At 37.5% G+C, this 19,767-nt stretch overlaps 1 protein-coding gene across 3 annotated transcripts in view; it reads right to left on the bottom strand.

The window, feature by feature from the left end:
• Positions 1-19,767, bottom strand: part of dync2h1 (dynein cytoplasmic 2 heavy chain 1) — a 205,090-nt gene that overhangs the window by 173,924 nt on the left and 11,399 nt on the right. For all 3 annotated transcript variants that reach the window (XR_010004055.1, XM_003219289.4, XM_062974574.1), the window contains exons 8-27: positions 19,055-19,189; positions 18,850-18,963; positions 17,768-17,879; positions 16,513-16,637; positions 14,028-14,203; positions 12,288-12,483; positions 11,724-11,819; positions 9,941-10,081; positions 9,323-9,421; positions 8,818-8,957; positions 8,051-8,279; positions 7,583-7,710; positions 6,211-6,326; positions 4,956-5,083; positions 4,000-4,149; positions 3,676-3,881; positions 3,065-3,220; positions 2,846-2,960; positions 2,175-2,345; positions 1,215-1,597 (exon numbers count right to left, since the gene is read on the bottom strand). Coding sequence is in view for 2 of the 3 variants with exons in the window: in XM_003219289.4 (XP_003219337.2) it covers positions 1,215-1,597; positions 2,175-2,345; positions 2,846-2,960; positions 3,065-3,220; positions 3,676-3,881; positions 4,000-4,149; positions 4,956-5,083; positions 6,211-6,326; positions 7,583-7,710; positions 8,051-8,279; positions 8,818-8,957; positions 9,323-9,421; positions 9,941-10,081; positions 11,724-11,819; positions 12,288-12,483; positions 14,028-14,203; positions 16,513-16,637; positions 17,768-17,879; positions 18,850-18,963; positions 19,055-19,189 (3,116 nt within the window). In the remaining variant the exon portion in view is untranslated. The remainder of the gene's footprint in view (positions 1-1,214; positions 1,598-2,174; positions 2,346-2,845; positions 2,961-3,064; positions 3,221-3,675; positions 3,882-3,999; positions 4,150-4,955; positions 5,084-6,210; positions 6,327-7,582; positions 7,711-8,050; positions 8,280-8,817; positions 8,958-9,322; positions 9,422-9,940; positions 10,082-11,723; positions 11,820-12,287; positions 12,484-14,027; positions 14,204-16,512; positions 16,638-17,767; positions 17,880-18,849; positions 18,964-19,054; positions 19,190-19,767) is intronic.

Genomic DNA, 19,767 nt, shown 5'->3' with positions numbered 1-19,767 from the left:
TAGTGGCCCTTTCAGATATTTACATGAATCTGTTGTTTAGTGTTTACACTCTGCAGAAGATGCTTCAACTGTACTTCATAAAAAGAAAAATCAGCCTGTTTAGCAAGTCTTGAAAATGCTGATCTGTTATCAGTAAATACTTGGTTTTTATACCTGTTTTGCATACTTATAGACCCATAGTCACGTAAACCTTTCTCAGGCTGAATGAAAGGAGTTGCGAATGGAAAAATGTAAGAAGCCTGGGCTAGAACATGTTCAGTAAAAAGGGCAGGGTGAGGCTTCTCAGCTCTAGAACATTCTGACAAAGGGTGTTGTCGAAGGCTTTCATGGCCGGGATCACAGGGTTGTTGTATGTCTTTCGGGCTGTGTGGCCATGTTCCAGAAGCATTCTCTCCTGACGTTTCGCCCACATCTATGGCAGGCATCCTCAGAGGTTGTGAGGTATGGATAAACTAAGTAAGGAAAGGAAAGAATATATATCTGTGTCCAAGGTGTGGCAAGAGTCCTTTGTCACTGGGAGCCAGCATTAATGTTTCTGTTAATCACCCTAATTAGCATTGGAGATGTTTTGTCCCTTGCCTGGGGGCATCCTTTGTTCAGTCAAGCCTTCATTGTGTTGGTTCCCATCTACTGTTTTGATTTTGGAGTTTTGTAATACTGGTAGCCAGATTTTGTTCATTTTCATGGTTTCTTCCTTTCTGTTAAAGTTGTCCACATGCTTGTGGATTTCAATGGCTTCTCTGTGTAGTCTGACATGATAGTTGTTGGAATGCCCCCAGGCAAGGGACAAAACATCTCCAATGCTAATTAGGGTGATTAACAGAAACATTAATGCTGGCTCCCAGTGACAAAGGACTCTTGCCACACCTTGGACACAGATATATATTCTTTCCTTTCCTTACTTAGTTTATCCATACCTCACAACCTCTGAGGATGCCTGCCATAGATGTGGGCGAAACGTCAGGAGAGAATGCTTCTGGAACATGGCCACACAGCCCGAAAGACATACAACAATTCTGACAAAGGCTTTGTACAGGAAGAAGACCCATAGTGTGAGGCCCAGAGACAACAAAAAGAACTGCTAATTATGTCTCTTAATGTGAAAATATTTGAAATTAAATTAAGAATTGCATAAACTGAATACTTCTGTGCCACTCCCACCCTCTCTTATTGATATCCTGAAACAGCAGGATGGAAAGTAAATTAAAACTGACCTGAAGTCTTCATCTACTCTGTTGAAGCGTGCTTGTTCCTTAGGTAAAGCTCCACGGCCAAAAATGGGCTCCAAATAGACCCATTTCCTTTGAATTTGGTTTAAATTCTGCAGATACTCATCCAGTTCAGCAAGTTTTCTCTCCCATACAGAAACTTTATCTTGAAATCCTTTGTAATATGGAGAATCCTTTAGTGATTGAAGGAGGCAGCGACTGTCACCAACCTGGTTGACTATGTCTTTCCAGTCCTTGATCAATTTGATCATTCGGCCGTGGCTATCTTCATAGTCTGTCAACATGAAGACGGCTCCAACTCCCCAAAGCTCAAGCTCACGCAAGGCCTCTCTGATGGTAACCTCACCATGAGCCCGACTGTTCAAGTCCTTTGTTCAGATAGAAATCACATTTTATTAGAAAATTTGTTATTTTCATCTCTACAATAAGATACAGCAAAAAAACCCTCAACTAATCATCATTTAAAAATCAAAAGTTATTAAATCTACACAGTTACTAAATATATTAATTACACATTGCAACACATAATTCTAGTGCATTTTTTCATCCATATAACAGTTAATTTAGCTTCTTCTTTCCTTCCGAGGAAGCTGGGATGGAATGAGTGTCTTTCATCTTCTTCAGCAGTATTATGGTTCTTCTTAGATTTAATTTGAAAATTTAAAGGAACTTTCCCCAGTTCTGAAACTATTTTGGGTACAGGATAGCTCCTTTAAAGTTCAAAGAAAAATCTTGAGCAGATTCTCTACTCCACTGATGTGAATCCACCAGTGTCATTGTTTAGATAAATTAAGAAGAAGAAAATGTTCCCAGATCAAATTCAACATATTTTAGAAGATCATTTTCCTGTGTTCTAAAATAGAGGTGTTAAAATCTCACAGTCCAAGTGAAAAACTGTTCAAAATAATTTTTTGTCATAATACGTGATTAAAATATCATTCATACCTTAAGTTCTGCTGCTTTTTCCACAATGATATCTGCTACTTTGAGGAGGTCCCCAAATACTAGTCTTTCTAGACTAGTACCTCTAGGAAGACCAAGAATACGAAAGAGATCCAGCCAATGATCTGGTGACAAATGCTCTCCTCTGACGTATTTCAAAACAGGAAGAGTCATCTGAAGCAGAAAAAATACACATGTGTGCCTATCTTGTATTAAAATTATAATCATCCACAGGACAAGCTTTCTGTCATAACAATCCAAGTCTCAATGTAGGCAGCAATCTTACTCCCACGAAAATCTGCTATAAGACTCCATCCTTGATAGCATACCCCCTCTTTAGTAAAGAGAACTATCAGCATGGACTTCAGTAGATTTTTCTCTTATGAGGGATATATTTCACTTTGAAATAACGGGAATGAGGGCTGAAGAGAGATCAATATTATGAGTTACAATTTCAAACAATTACATTCTGACACCATGAAGACATGATTGGAAAAAAGAACATCCTCCCCAAATCCCACTATACTGATTAATTGCTTCTCTCCCATATCCCTTCCTTAGACAAATGTGTGGTTGCCTCCCAGCTCTAGGTATTTCCAAAATAAGAGAGATTATCTGTTCCAAAATATATCTCAATAGTCATTACTTGTTATATTTCTCTTTCAGCATCTTACTTTATATTTATCAACTTCTTTTTGCAGTTTCACAGTCATAATTGTGTGTTCCTCTATTTTCCTTAATTTATCATGCCAGTTCAACAGGAATTCTTCAAAGAGGTAGGTCTTGCTCCTGTGTTGGTAACAAATGAAAGAGTTAAAGATTAAGAACCGATTAAGATTAAGAACTGTTCTAATCAGAAAGTATAAGTAACAAATTGGAAAATAAAGCCACACCTAAATGTAATCCAGTCTTCATTTGCTTTTTCTTGAAAACCTTCCTGAAATTCTTCATATAGGGCCCAGACCTCTGAACAAGAATCAATGTCTCGGCGGATTTCACTGGCTAAAGAGAAATCAGGCTCTTCTAATTCAAAGTGGCAGCAGTCATTTCTGAGAGGAAAGAGCACAAGAATGTTATAATTGCATGCCTATTACAATTTACATCACACTATTCATTTGAAATTATGAGTCGAGATAACATGAATTTCTATTCCAGTCATCAAATAATTCACGCAAGTTAACAAAAACATTATTAAGTCCACTCTAATCAATTAGTGGAACTGGATGTTATGCATTTTTGAAGTACCCTTAAATTATTGGTCATGGAACAATTCAAGGGTTAACAATATGGTTACTATGAATGGATAAAAAACTGAAGACAATTCTAGAGTTTCCCTTTTTTATAACTAATAGTTCAGAATGGAGTTGGCTCTTGTCCTTCCTTTTCAGTCTTTAATAAATTCAGAAGTGGAACCTCAAAAAGGGTCTTGAAGTCCAAATGTTGCCTGTGAAGCAAATTTTACTTTCCTATATTCACAAATATGTACAACTCAAAACAAACGTACATTAATTTTTGTTTTGTATCTTCAAGTTCATCAAACTCAATTTTCTTTTCCTTTATGGTCTCAGCACTTTTCTGCAGCAGATCATGATGTCCGCTTTCAATGACATCATCACTAGGTTTTAACTGGTCCCAACGAGCTTTAAATTTCTCCAGTTCTTGAAGGTAGGTTTTCACGCGTGACATCACATTACCTTTCATCACTTCAATCTAAAAAAACAAATAATGTGTTTCACAACCATCTCATAACAGATTCAAAAGTTGTTCATGGACATTTTTAAAAGACAGAGTACATGGGGAAAACTATTTGCAATTTACATCAAATTACCTGCTCTTTAACCATAAGCTGATGACTCTCCATCATTAATTCAAATTTATCCCATGTAGCTCTTAGATTGCTGATTGTTTCAATGCCCCCACCAGCTACAGTCCTCAGAAGCTTGTTTTTACCTTCTGCTTCTTGAAAGAAGGAAAAAACCTAAACAAAAAGATTTCATGTAAGCATAGCTATCAAGGAAATGCAAGAAATTTGTTTTTATCTATAAACACATCCTTCATCAATATATGTGTGTGTGTGTGTGTGTGTGTGTGTGCACACCCTATATCCTTATACAGAACATTTTCCAACTGTCAAAAGAAAAATATTTTGAATTAAAAGTAGAATTATTTATAGTCCATTTGTTTAAACTTACTTGTAGAAAGCAAGCAGTCTGAAAAATTAGCTCATGTTAAATCATTTCTGATGTGTATTCAAAAGTACAACATGCTGTTGGACAAAACTCAAAATAGCTGTCCATTTATGTTTTGATACAAAAAGTACAAAAAGTGAACCAATGTTAGAAATGCACCACTATAACATAATTACTTCAGAGTTTTCAGCACTGCTGAGTTAATAAATTTCAATAGTATGGTGTGCCAGCCAGAAATGTAGAAATTGAGGCTTACAGTAACTCATAATACCCAAAATATCACTTTTACAGCAAAGTTACCTTTTGAAAATCCTATATAAAATCCTATGCATATATCACTAAAAGCCTGCCCATCCAATAAATAACCCCTGGAGACTTCACAATATTGTATTTCTGAAACCAATTGATATGTTAATGTACAGCAAAAAGAAATAAAAAATCAATGCAAAGACAAATACAGCAATCTAGCACAAATGGAGAGCAGGTGAACCCCAATTTGTAAAAGTCAGCAACTGCCACTGTCTCAAGAAAGCCAGGTTTCCAGCTAAAGCGTGTGGCAGAATAATATACTTTTCATTATATAGAAAAATATTACCTCTCCTTTTTTTTCTTTCAAGTTTTTATATTTCAAATTATCTTCTGTGATTTCATCCACAGTTTGGGGCCTTGTTACCAATGTTTTCATAGCATCATTGAGAAATGAATTAATATCATGTAAATGAGCTATACGGAAATAAACAGGAAACAAACGTATTAGATGTGTTTTTTTATTTAAAAAATCTACAACGACGGGGAATTATTAATAACTTGTGTAGCAACCTTTCCCAAACAATAATCCTTCAATTACTTCGGCTTGTGACTCCCACCATCTCTGAAAAATGGACATGCCAATTGATATGAACTGCAACTCAACACATTTAAAAGGGACCTAGGCTGGAGAAGGATCTCTAGATAATGACTGCATAGACTATTAGCAGTTACAAAGCGAGCATCTACGAAGGACAACATATATAGTATATATATCCATTTTCCCAAAGTAGGGATATAATTAAGAATTAATGAACAACTAAGAATAAGGGTAAGTGTGGAGAGATTTTTCTGATTCTAGCGTTTCTACTACCTCCCCATTCTGTAAAAAAAAATCCACCTACAGAATGAGACCCCCAACAAATTTTCTGAAATTGAACTCAATCCTTGGGTGGAAGGAAGTTCTCTAAGTTTAAAAAAAATGTTATATTGTGCATAGTCATCAATAAAACTGTGATGAGTTACCCTACCAGAATTAAGAAGTGTTTATAGTCATGTTCCTCCTAGCTCTGATGGCAGCATATTTTATACCAGCAGAAATTAAGGCAACAGTGAAGGGAGAAAGGTGCAGGAAAAGAAGAGAATAAAGACAGTGGCAGCAAAGCGAGAAGGCTACCAAATCCACATTGCCCTTTGTTTGAAAACCTGACTTTTGAAGCTACTCAGTAAAAGAGGCTAGCTTGAACTGTTTCTTACCCAGTTTCAAGAGGAAAGTGAACACAGTAATGTTAATATAGGCCCAAACAGGGATTTGGCCTGTATTCTAAAACTTCACACTCTTCAACCAAAAAAACTAAAGCAACATGCTAGACAAAATAACAGATTTTCAGGTGGGGAACATAGGTGTTGTTGTGTGTTTTCTGGGCTGTATGGCCATGTTTCAGAAGTATTCTCTCTGGAGAGATTACTTCTGGAACATGGCCATACAGCCCAGAAAACACACAACAACCCTGTGATTCCGACCATGAAAACCTTCGACGGGGAACATAAGTGTTTATTACTATGCTCTACAGCTTTAAAAGCTGTTTTCCTTTGAACATTACCTTGTATGGACTTTCTTAGAGACATCACAAGAATATCATACAACTTCTGGATAAGATCATCGATCACAGACTTCACAGGGTTGCAGTTTACTATTATGCAATCTACTTTCACAGTGCTTAAAAATTAAAACCACAAATTAATTATATTCTATATTCCATATGTTTAAGATTAACTTTGAACATGTTTCACACTCAGCAATAAATCATGATTTTGTTGTGATAAGCAAAAGCGTATGCAAGCTTTCAGTATATATATTTCATTCTACATTTCTCTTCCTCTTTTACACATGAAATGAGGAAGAACCTTCTGCTATTTCTTTTGAATTAAGTCAATTATTTATTTATTTGTTATGTTCAGTTGTTACTTTATTTTAACTTCAAGAAAGAGGATTATATATACAGTGCCTTTTACAAAACAAGTCCATTATTTATGAGCAGTGTTATGGAACTCTAACTTGTCCATTAACGAGACATAGAATAAACCCAATGCTGCCTTATAGCAAGTCAACTATCTGTCTATTTTGAATATTTTCCTTTGACTGGGTATTGCTTCCTTGATTCATCTTAAAACTGACATTATAAAGGGTGGAAAGTGCTTTTCCAACCAATTATTATCCTGTCTTCAATATGTTTTACTTCTATGTCTACACAACACAAGTCTATATATAATTATACTCTGGTGATATTATACTTCATGATTACATATGAGACTACACCAGTACCATTGTTTGCAGTTACCATTATATAGAAAAAATATATTCTAAGTGTTGTGCTGTGGTTACGGAATTTTATTAGGAATGAGGAAAACCACATTCAATATTCCACTAGTCATGAAGCTCACTATGTGGTACAACACAAAATCACAGTCTAATCTACTTCACAGTATTAAAGAAAGAAAACAAACTAGGGGGTGGCTATGTATATTGTTCTGAGCTACTTGAGGAAAAAAAGCACAATACTGGGAGAAAGGGAGAGAAAGATCCATTGTTGCAAATAATTGTTTGCGTGAAAAAATACAATAGACTCATGTGTAGAACTATTTAACTAACATGGCTCGTAACTTACATACTTTATCTTGTGATGTTCCCCATATTTCCCTTCTTTTTCCCCTTTTTATTGTTTGAGTTATTTTTTTTCTCTTTTTTGAAAACAAAATAAAAATGTATTTGCAACAAAAAAGAAAAAAATCAAAATTGCTTTCACAGCAGCAAAACCGGCAAAACCACATCTGGGTATTTCTTGTCTAAGAAAACCTGTCAAACTCATGGGGTCATCAGAAGTCGACAGGAGACCTGAAGGCACGTACACATACATACAGAGAGTCTTCTACTCAATTTATAACTCTTCTACTCATTCATAATCTTTCTACTACCTTGGAAGGCGTTCCACTTCTTTTCCTCTCACTTTTAGAGCTTTGAAATTTTTTTCCCAGTCCTGTTCATTAAAAAGATGGTTCTCCACTAGAGCTTCCATATCCACTTGTCCGATTATAACCCATTCCTTTGACGTTCATGTTTTGTAACAGAAACAACAGAAACATTGTTTACATTAGATAGTCAACATATTATCTTTGTTACATCCTTTTCAAATAGCGAAGTTAAAAATTATGAACTCTTTAGTAACACACTTGTATCGGAATAATCTTGTTCTTGCCCACATACACTCATATCATTATAAACTAAAGAAAATCTTGTCCTGTTCATCCCGAAAATGCATTGTCAGCAGTCATAAAGCAAATATAATTGCTATATGAAATGCAACAAGATTCTGACATTAAGTGAAATGTCTTAACATGAGCCCAAACTAATCTAAGTGAATGCTGAAATAAACGTTTGTGCACCTTGAATTGGTCTGCAACCTCTGCCAGTCTTCGGAATAGGTCCTCTGCTTTACTGAAAGTGGTGAGAAATCCACTTGCGTTTCGTTCAGTCATGATACAAAAAATAGACTCTTCATCGGTCTCACTCACACCTTTAAACTGGTTAGGAATAGAGATGAATCTCTTCATTTCTCTGTAGTATCTTGCTCGTACTTCTTCAAAAGGAGGCTTAAATTGTAGTCTCCCTTGTCTGAAAAATTGTTTTAAAAATACATTTTCTTTTTCTCTTTCATTCATATATATACACATATAGTAGACATTTCCATTTTTTACACACATATAAGGTGTGAAAAGTATAAAAGTCATAAAAGAAAATAAGAGGGAAAGTAGGGATAATGGAGTGATTGTTAATAAATTAAGTCTTGACCAATATCTAATATTTGGGGGGCGGGCGATGCAGAGGTAGGCAAAAAGGCAATGTACATAGTTATGGTTACTACAGCTAATTCTGTTTCCATTACACTTATTTTCATTGCTAAAAGTATTTAAAAGTTCATATTTACCCTCTATAACAAAGAGAAGAGTTACATATTTTCAATAAACATATTACAACTTTTGATCCTTAAATCACACACTCTGGAATAGTTTGATTGTAATTAGTCCTTTAAGATGTGTATTTTTGCAGTAGGCTGGATTGGATAACTCCTGTGACCTCTCCCATTTCTCTGATTCTATGGAAGTAAATATATGCATTTTGTTTATTATACCAATTGGGTGAAATGTCTTACTTGTAAGTTAGATCGATGTTTATTTCTGGTAAATTTTCATTGAGGGCCTCCAAACCCATTTGATACTGATGTTCCAGAGCTTTGTACAGCTGGTAATTCCAGTGTTGTCTCCATGCCTTCATATCATGTGAAAGGAAGCCCTATAATTTGACCATGAAACCATGTTACAAACTATTAACTGAAAATACAATTTGTCATAGGAACACACTTTAGGAAGACAGTCTTATTCAAATAATTCTAACCCCACTTATACCAATCAATCAAAATAATGATTGTGTTGATGTTTATCAGGTCTCAAGGAAAAGGCAGTCCATAAGTGGTGCAATACAGCCGAGAAAGCTCTCCAATGTGCTTCCACATGCCCTTCAGCAAACAAGAAATATTTAACATACTTGGCATTTTTAGGCAATATGAAACAAAAGCTCTATATCTTCATCTTTTAAGTATTTATATATCAATACCCTATGGTATTTTATTAAAAGTGTAGGTAGTAATAAAATAATGCCTGTGTCTCAAGGGTGGAAAAAACTCCTCGGAGTTCCTGCAAGCCATCTTTCCAGCGCTGCTGCTGCCGAAGCAGATCAATATTCATCAGACCAACCACCTATTGAGCAGAATACAAAGAATGTTAAAGGTTGTCACTAACAAAGTATAAAGCATGAGTCACTGGGAGTTCATTCCTTTTTTTGACTTATGGTGACCCTAAGGCTTTAAAACGGGGTCTTCTTAGCAAGATTGTTCAGACAGGGGTTGCTATTACCTTCCCCTGAGGTTAAGAGTATGATTTCCCAAGGTTCCCCCTAGTGGATTTCCATGGCTGAGCAGGGATTCAAACCCTGGCCCTCCAGAGTCAACAGTAAAAATGCTACACCACATTAGCTTGAGTTGGTGGAATTCCCTATAAACACCACAGTCTTGGATATGCAGAGGAAAAATCCACAGAACAAGTAGACTGTTTCCTTATCCTCCTTCAAGAGACAGGAGTTCCAAGTTCTGCTTTCATTTTGGTCATTAAAATGTAGTGCGATAATAGTGAGGAAACAACCCACATGACTTTTTGATCGCTCTTCTGCACCATCCAGAGAATGAATGGAGATCATTAATGTAAGTCAGTCAAACACACCTTTTCTGTAAAATTAGTGTGCCATTTCCTCAACTTTCTATTTTCTGTGGCAAGCCGTTCTGCTGCATTTTGAAGCTTCTTGATATACACTTCTAGCTCTTTAGGATTGTCCCATGTTATCTGTCCTTCTGCTTTTGAATGCTGCCAAAGGAAAGAAAATACACGAAGTGACAAATGCGCAATTTGTTGAAGATCATAAAAGAAAGTAAGATCTCAGGGATCCCATACAATTATTAACTTTATCTATACTCCGATCTTTCCCCCCAAACCAAGATTCAATTTTTTTTTAATCTTGTACTTCTGAACTGACAAAAAGACAGAAAAAATTGGTTTATACAAAGCTCTGTACCTTTTTCTCATAAGTATTTCAGGAGTAAAGTTCCCTTCCTAGGGGTAGATTTTTCTCACTTCCTGTTGTTTCACTCCAATTCTTAACTAGCTTGTAAGCCAGATGTTTGTAACTCAGACTGCTTGTATTTAAATTATCCAAATCAAATAGACTCCCTGCTAGACCTTTATTTTCAAAAGAAGCCTTTCCCCCATCTATACACAAAATAAAAGTGAAAATCTGTATGTGCGTATGTGGCACGGGTGTCCATTTACACAGACAGACTCCTGCCTCCATAATCAGCTACAACTCCCAATGCTGAGGAGCCACCAATGGCCCTCCTTCCAAGAAACATTGCAGGTTATAGTGGGCACCATGAACATGTCCACAAACCCTGCCAATGTCCTCCACAAACACCATACTGCTCACCACCTGAGTAAAGGCTTTCATATGGAGACAATTTCATCCTAGATTTTCTGTTTTCCCTCCACCAAAGACACTTCCCAGTGTTCCTTTCTGTCTCCATTGGTGTGGAATTTGCATGACCCCACCCACTGCCTCTTCCTTAACTCTTTCCTACCCTTTCCTATGGCACACAGCAAACAGAACAGAATTGATCAGCAACTGAAGAACTAAACATACTGGAGGGGTTTGGGGGAATGACTCTACATGATGAAAGTTGTAGTTCACCCTGCATCAAGACACAGCACTGTGAGCCCCACCGACAATGGACCTGGACCATATTTGGCATGCAGAACCCTCATGATGAACAGAACATACTGGAGGGATTTGGGGGAGACTGACCCACCACAGTGGGAGTTGTAGTTTACCCTGCAGCCGGAAAACACACTGAACCCCATTGATGATGCAGAGAACAAACTCACCCAACATGACAAACTTTAACCACTGATGGAGTTTCTGGGAGTTACCCTGGCATGATGTGAGTTGTAGTTCATCCACAACGTTATGCACTTTGGACAATAAAAATTGAATTTTTCAAATAACTCGGGCAATGCTGGGTACCCAAGCTAGTATATTATAATACAGAGTCAACAATAATTATCCTCAGTGTGACTAGACACAAGAAGTGTGATTGAGGAATCAACTGAATTGTTCTAACAACAGTGACAACGGAACTAGGTGAATATGCATATGCAGGGAAGTTTAAAACTCCATATTAACACATTTCCCCTATGGAGCAAGCGAGAGTAATGAAAAGGAGATGTGATTTTCAGAAATCAGCCGTTGTGCATGCTTCTTTCTCAAATGTCATGATTCCTACACCAAAGGTAATCGTTTCATCCCATGTCTTCCAAAAGTAACATGTAACATGGTCAAGAACCATAAACATCATTATCAAGAGATAAAGCTGAGAAAATATATAAAACCATGAAATCCTTGAATCATCTGAAACACAAGAGTAATAAAATACTGAAGAAGTTAAAAGGGAATTACTTTAATTATCTGCTCAAACGCTAAAGCAGACTGTAGCATCATTGGCTTCTGACTTGGAATCATTTGCTGATCAATACTGTTATAAAAATGTGCCACCTATGGAAAGAAATGGGACATGAAGTTATTTATGCATAACCACCATGCTTAAATTAAACATACTTTTCTCTAGTTGTTATTTCACAGATTACTAAGCTTTTCAATTACATATAAATCAAACAATTCAAATGCAAGCCTATGCACGTTTGCTCTGAAGAAAGTGAGACTGACTTCATTGGAGCTTGATATTTACAGGCTGAATCTAATTATTAGAAAGTTAATAATGTGGTGATCAAGTGGCAAAAACTACCAAAGAAAGGCAATAACAAAAACATATACCAACTACTTATTTCTTTCAGTCTTAAAAGGTGATAAAATTTCCCTTTGCATACTGATATTCCAGACTAGCACAGCTGTGTGTCTTTGAATTCTACATTATCAAAAGAATGCATAACAGCATTATGGAATTCATCCATCGCTTTGACAGTATCCAGTCCAGTCAAAACTTGTCATTCAAGATAGATATACCTGTTTAAGAATTACTGCTTGTTTGCAGAATTTTTGAGCAGTATTTGTAGCTTGCTGTATTTTGGCAGGAATAACAAAGCCAAGGGCAGATAGCTGACGGACTTCTCTCAGGAGGGTCACCAAACGATCTGAATAATGTATTTTTAATGCTCCATCAGAATGGTCAAGTTCCATAACGGGACTGCTGGCCTGTATGCTAAACCAAAGCAATTAAATTACTAGCTATCATTTCATCCTAATAGTTATATTTACTTAACATCCATATTAAAAAATATTATTTTTGAAACACTTGAATTAACCACTGAAAGATTAATTTCTTTCATTCTTAATTATAATACTAGTATATGCATAAAGAGGGAGTTTGATACCTAGCAAGAATGATTCTAGGAAGGCTGGAGGAGCAATGCACAAGGATGATGAGGGAAGAGACCAAAATTCCAAACTGCTTCTTTTGTCACCCCTTTCTCTCACCCCTTCAGTTTCACTGCATAGCCTTGTATGCTGCCAATTTTGAAAATCACTCAGAAAAAAATTAAAAATAAACAAAAATGGACAGATTTTTTTAACAGAGCCAATAAGGGGCTGGATTGTTCATTCAGCCTTTTTAGAATAACTAAAAATAGATAGCATCCTCTCATTTTCACAATCATTGGGATATACCCAAGTCTAATCCTTCATGGGTAGGAGTGTCTGCTTGATTCCCAAAATACCACTTGTAAAACAATTCACCTGAAGCCTACCAGTCCCAATTTAAATTCATTAACTCTATAATGTTTGATAAATGTTGATGGTTATTTCAATCCTGCTGCATTATACATGTTTTCCAATGATGTTGTCAAATGAGTCCACACCCACTGTGGTTTTTCCACAGCCCAAGTAAGTCACATCACATCTTGAAATCAGTGCTTGGTTGTCATGAAATCTAAAGTTTTTGGATGATATTAATAAATAACACCTATGTATATCTAACTGCTCTTGCTGTTTAATATAGATCCTGACAGTCCTCCTAACATCCAAGGAGTGCCACCTTCTTCCTAAAAGATGCATCAGATTTGGACAAAATGTCAGTTCAGTAGTTCCATTCCTGATCCATGAATAAATGCAATACTGTTTTTGGAAGAAAGGAGGGGTTAATGGTTAGTATAGCTTAGTTCTTACTGAGAGTGATAACATTTCTGATAATCACTTTGTTTATATACAAAGTACTGGATAACAATGTTACACTCAAATTCATAGCTCTAATGTTTTACAACAGTGGCTCAAAAGGAGATCTCATCAAAGTATTCAGTACCAAATTCAAATTCCACACAGAATTTCTAAATGGTTGGGTGAGCTTGTCAAGTTGCTTGACATGAGACTGAATCAAAAAGGTTTGACATGAACAGCAAAGCTACACCCTGCCTAATCAAAGTATTAGGTCTGAGTCCTTTGTCTATTCAACTATGTAGAAAGGACAATGCATAATTGTCTGTCTATTTCTATTTCATTCACACTGAATTTTGCTTACATCATTTCTGGAAGGCCTTCCAAGTGGTCTCATATATGCATTGCAGTAAATTCTTGGTTTAGCTCATAAAAATGACATCAGTAACAGAACCTCCCCTCTTCTGGGACCTTATCCCATATCTCCATAGCAGAATAGAACTTTGATAATACACTCCAACAGAAGCAAGGAGATGAGCTGCTAAGAAATTAATCATGTCTAAAAGATTCTTACTAAGAGCAACGTTTTATACTTACCAAATACCAGATTTTGGGTTTGACAAACTTGACTGAATGTCCCTGGACCAGTCATCAAATTGTTCTTGCTCATATACTTTAAATTGCTCAAGAAGCTCATCTGCAGTTTGTCGGAAATTCTGAAATCCAGACAGATCTGAAAGAAGGGCCTCTGCAATCTTAATGGCATCATCAACCTTAGAAAGAGAAACAACCAACTGTCATTTCCAGTAACAAAACCAAGTACTACAAAACAGCAAAGGTATAGACTCTATGTTATTTGCAGGGTAGTGTATTTTCATGCAGGAAACAGACTGATCAGCCCACCTTGAACGATAGGATATCAAGAAACATACAGTTGAGGTGCAGATAGAAAAAGCATGTAATGTACAGATGAATTATGTGCATAGTTAGGCTGCTAAACTCCTAGTAAATGCTATCCTGAGCCCTGTGGAACATCCACAGCTATTCCTGAAAATCCAAATGCTTATTTCCATACACACTTTTCCAAGCACATAGCTATTCAACAGACCATTCACTACTATCTGGAACACTATTCCATCTTACCAAAGGGACCCTTATACCAGCTTTTCTCCGTGGTCCATTTGCAGACTGATTCCTGTATAAGCAGGAATGGATCTAAGTAATATAATAATAATAATAACTTTATTTTTATACCCCGCCCCATCGCCCCGGAGGGACTCGGAGCGGCTTACATGGGGCAATGCCCGACATACAAATACAATAACAGCGATAAAACAGTAAAAGAATTTCATATCAATAAGACATCAACATCAGTAAAACAGTCATAAAAGTCAGCATACTGCATAAAATGTTAAAAACGGGAGGCTAAAACACAGATCTGGGCCAAAGTGCAAAAACTTCACATGGGAGAGGTAGTTTCATAGCTAAAATAGTCAATAAAGTGCAAGGTAATAATGGCCAGGCATCCTATTGTTGAGTGGGCAGATAAATCAACCTAGAAAGATTAATCCTCGAAGGCCTTTTGGAAGAGGCAGGTTTTTAGGCTCTTCCGGAAGGAGAGTAGGGTAGGGGCCTGCCTGATCTCCCTAGGGAGCGAGTTCCAAAGCCGGGGGGCCACGACGGGGGTCCAAAGCCGCGATTGCGAAGGTGGTGGAAGCGAGAGGAGGGCCTCCCCCAACGAGCGAAGAGAGCGTGCAGGTTCATAGGGGAGATGCGGTCTCTAAGGTAGGTGGGTCCCAAACCATTTAGGGCTTTGTAGGTGATAACCTGCACCTTGAATTGGGCCCGGAAAATAAACGGCAGCCAGTGGAGCTCCTTAAAAAGAGGCGTTGAACATACCCTGTAGTTTGCTCCAGTTAGAAGCCTGGCTGCCGAGCGTTGTACTAATTGTAATTTTCGGGCCGTCTTCAAAGGCAGCCCCACGTAGAGAGCATTGCAATAATCCAATCTAGAGGTAACTAAGGCATGGACCACCATGGCCAGATCAGACTTCTCGAGGTATGGTCGCAGCTGGCGCACAAGTTTTAGTTGTGCAAAGGCCCTCCCGGCCACGGCCGACACCTGAGCCTCAAGAGTCAGCCCCGAATCCAGGAGGACCCCCATGCTGCGGACCTGCGCCTTCAGGGGGAGTGCGACCCCGTCAAGCACAGGTTGCCACCCAATACCCCAATCAGACGTACGACTGACCTGGAGGACCTCTGTCTTGTCGGGATTAAGTCTCAGATTGTTCGCCCTCATCCAGGCCAACACAGCGGCCAGGCACTGGTCCAGAATCCGAGGGGCTTCCTTGGAATTTGGTGGAAAAGAGTAGTAGAGTTGGGTGTCATCCGCGTAGAGATGGCACCGTACTCCAAAACTCCGGATGACCTCTCCCAGCGGTTTCATGTAGATGTTAAAAAGCATGGGGGACAGAATAGAACCTTTCGGGACCCCACAGGTCAATGGCCAGGGGTCCGAGCAGGTGTCCCCCAGCTTCACCAACTGGGAACGTCCCTCCAGGAAGGACTGGAGCCACTGCAATGCAGTACCCCCAAGGCCCATCCCAAAGAGCTGTCCCAGAAGGATACCATGGTCGATGGTATCGAAAGCGGCTGAGATGTCCAAGAGAACCAACAGGGTCACACTCCCCCTGTCCAGTTCCCTGCAGAGGTCATCCACCAAGTTCTAAGGAAATGCAGGAACAATACGCTATCAATAAGACAAAAAAGAGCTTTAGATGATATTGATCAGTCCTGCAGGGTTACAGTACAACACAGTTAGTTGATACATAAACAAAGAAGTTTAACATAACCCTTGGAAAGCCATGGTGCAGTCTTTTCTCATTAACTGCACACCTTAACTTTAAAGAAATCCATTTGAAGCATTTTACTGGAGTGAAGAATTTCAGTCACGGACAACAACCTTAAGGGATAACTCATGACAGCCTGAAAAGTTAATCATCTCTTTAATTATACAGTATGTTCTTGCTTTTACCAGTTAATTATCATAAAACATGGATCAGATTATGTATTCAAAATGGCACCTTCAATTGTAGCTGTCGCACCCAAACAATATTGTTTACCACTTCAGAAAGATTTTTGCCAGAAAGTGGCCCTGATGCATCACCCGGAGTACCATGACATCGTGTCTCAAAGTCTGTTTGATAATCTGCAGAAGAGTATTAAGCAAAACATTAAGGAATACATCAAACAGCTCTAGAAAACACTGACATTTTATTTCAATATCTATCACAGTACATATGTGGTAGCATTTGACATATTCTGCAGTAGAATGTGTTCTACAGAATTTTGTTTGAATGAAAAACAGACTTTGGCACCCTCTAGGCCAGGCACGGGCCGGCTGTTAGGAATTGTGGAAGTTAAAGTCCAAAACACATGGAGGGCCAAAGTATGCCCATGCTGCTCTAAATTCTAACTCTATTTATCCATGGGGAATATGAAAATTGATAATTTTGGACCCAAAACATTCTCTTGGCACATTAGTTTGACTTATATACAAGGATATTTCTGGGGGAATATTTCAATTTCTAGCATTATTCAAATATTCTTTAGCTCCAGGTGTATTTAGATTAAAGAGACTCTAAAGGAGACAATAGAGTCATCCCACAGAGAGGAGAAAGTGCCAGAACTGCCTAAGGGCCACCTCTGGTCTCCGTCACCACCATCATTTTCCCACCCAGGAATTCAGGAAAAGTGCTTTTGCCAATCTCTGAGAAGAGAATGGTTTCTTCTTTGATTTAAGTTGAGCTACAGTATTAAGTGTTATGAAAAATTAACCATCTCTTTCTCTAAATACAATAGCAAAAGGTAGGAGCATAGTATGTCCTGGAAGAATGTAAAAGAAGCAGCAGGCTCCTCTACTCTCTTGGCATTCCTTTGAGAAAAAGCACCAAAGAGCCATTGCTGCCACGGTTTTCTCACCCTAACATTCAAAAGGGCCAGGAGCCATGCCACAGCAGAAAGAACACAAAGAGTTAGTGCTTCTTTTAGGGTCTCCCTGGACAGACTAAGCTCTCGCTTGCTGCCACTCTGTTTAGAGAAAAAATGTTTTGATAAGAATGAAGGTACTATAGTCCCAATGACTCGTTTATGAGTCAACTCTTGCATATTTTAATCTACACAGCCTTATAATGCAGTTTCAAACTGCATTGTATGGTCAGTGTAGACTCATATAATGCAGTTTAACCACACTGAACTACATTATACAAGTCTACACTCATAGTGTAAATGGGGCCAAAGTAACTATAATTATCTTAGAAAAATGTCATATATACCTACCTTTGATCGAATCTTGAAGTTTTGCCAGTAATGTTTCTCTTTCTAAAAGCAATTCTTTGCTAATGCTTGGACGTCTTACTAACTCCTTGTATTTCTGAAATGCCTGAAGTAGCTACAAATATATAAAAAAGGCTACTAAACAAAACAAAACAAATAACACCAGCAAATGAGACTAGTGTTCAAAACTATTATGTCTGTAATTGAAATGCTTGGTTAACTTAACAAAATAAAGTGCACTTTTATACGTGGTATCAAAGCTAGAGCTACAGCTTTAGCAAAATACGTTATCAAAGCAGCAAGGGTTTTATTTCTTTTTCCTGTTTATATTTTGGGACAACAGAGACCTCAAAGCAATTAACAGAGAATAACACATTAGAACTAAACAAAAATCATGGTAATGATCAACTGCAACATTTGAAGCAGCTAAAAATCAGTAAATAGTAACATAACCATAAAGGGAGTTGTTCAATTAGCCATATTAATTTCCTTCTCAGATTCATCTTGAAAGCATGCAGTGGTGGCAGGAAAAATAATTTCCCTAAAGGCTTATATTCCAAAACGAGTTGGGAAATAGCTTTTTGCAAATTTTTCCATCTACAAAACAGAGCTAACAGTTGCACAATCTAATAAAAAAGCTCCCACAACAATGAGCAGTCTACCTTTCTGTGAGATGATAGCCTACTTAAATATTATTTCTCGGCTTCATATTCTCCCCTTTTCCTAAGTTAAGGATAAAGACTGGGATTGATCTTTCAGGTCACTAGTAATGCCACTTGGATTATTTTATTCATCAGCAACAGCATGAGCTGGATTAGAGAGATCCAATGTTTCTTTATTCCCTCCCTCAGGATAATGCCATTGCTCATGTACTGGAAAAGACAAGACAAGGACAAAGGTTTCACAGTATTTTCTCTCTTGGATAAGACAAAGAATGTTGAACCCAACCCAGTAGCTGAAGGTGTACTTATGCTTCTCCTATGGAACACCTAACAAAGATTCAAGGTAGAATCTCGACATACATATTAATAACAGGAGTTGTGATTATAATTGTTAACTAATGCCACTGTTTTTTTTAAGTTTACCTGTTGTGGGCTATCTTGAATTTCTGAAATAAATGTTTTCATTTTGCTTGCTATTTTTTGTTCAGCTGGAGCAATGATTCGTTCATACTGACGCACAGCTGCTTTCCACAATGGCTACAGACAAATGATATATATTAATTTGGTTCATTTCCATCAAAATTCTATCAAATGCAAGAAAGAAAGCATGTATTTGTATATGTTATACCTCTGTATAGGGATTATAATGCACAGGATTCAAACCAGCAAAAGGCTCAAACACCTGGGCAAGGTGCAGAGCCTGCTGTTCACCAGTTGGCAAAAAATAGGTCAGTTTCTCATGAAGTGTTCTAATAGATAGCACCTAAAGACAAAAAAAGAGAATAGGTTAACTGAAGTTAGGAACCCATCCTCAATAGTAGTTTGCCAAATACTAGGATAGAAAGCCACAGATAAGAGCTTTCGAAACCATTCCATTAAAAAGATAATTTTAAAAATCAACAAAAAAATAAGATTTAATGAAAATTATACTAATCTAGTTTCACTACAATAAAATGTGAATTTGTTAATTTCTACAGTTATAATATTGAAGCCTATGCAAAACCACAGTCTTGTCACTTCATGACAAAAAGGTGAGTGGACATTCTCAAAACAGTTTGCTTTGATACTATAAGGCAGATAGGGCGAGTTACAAATAAAGTATTATTATTGAAAGAAGACTTCAAGAACTGCCCTAGAGGTCAATTCTGTATCTGGCATCCAAGGACATAAATATCAAAAGCTAATCCACAGAATGTTGGCTGCCATAACAATGATGCACAGAATAATTTCAGTCCTCATAAGTACAGGAACTACCTGCTCAATGATATGACAGATGTTCAGGCAATAGAAGTTTAAGTAATATTGTACATCCAAGTAGTATTACACTGGGCCCTTTGGAAA

This window comes from Anolis carolinensis, chromosome 3 (assembly GCF_035594765.1).
Source record: "Anolis carolinensis isolate JA03-04 chromosome 3, rAnoCar3.1.pri, whole genome shotgun sequence".
NCBI lineage: Eukaryota > Metazoa > Chordata > Lepidosauria > Squamata > Dactyloidae > Anolis > Anolis carolinensis.
Note: the sequence above shows the minus strand (reverse complement) of the source record. Positions and strands in the feature narration are given on the sequence as shown.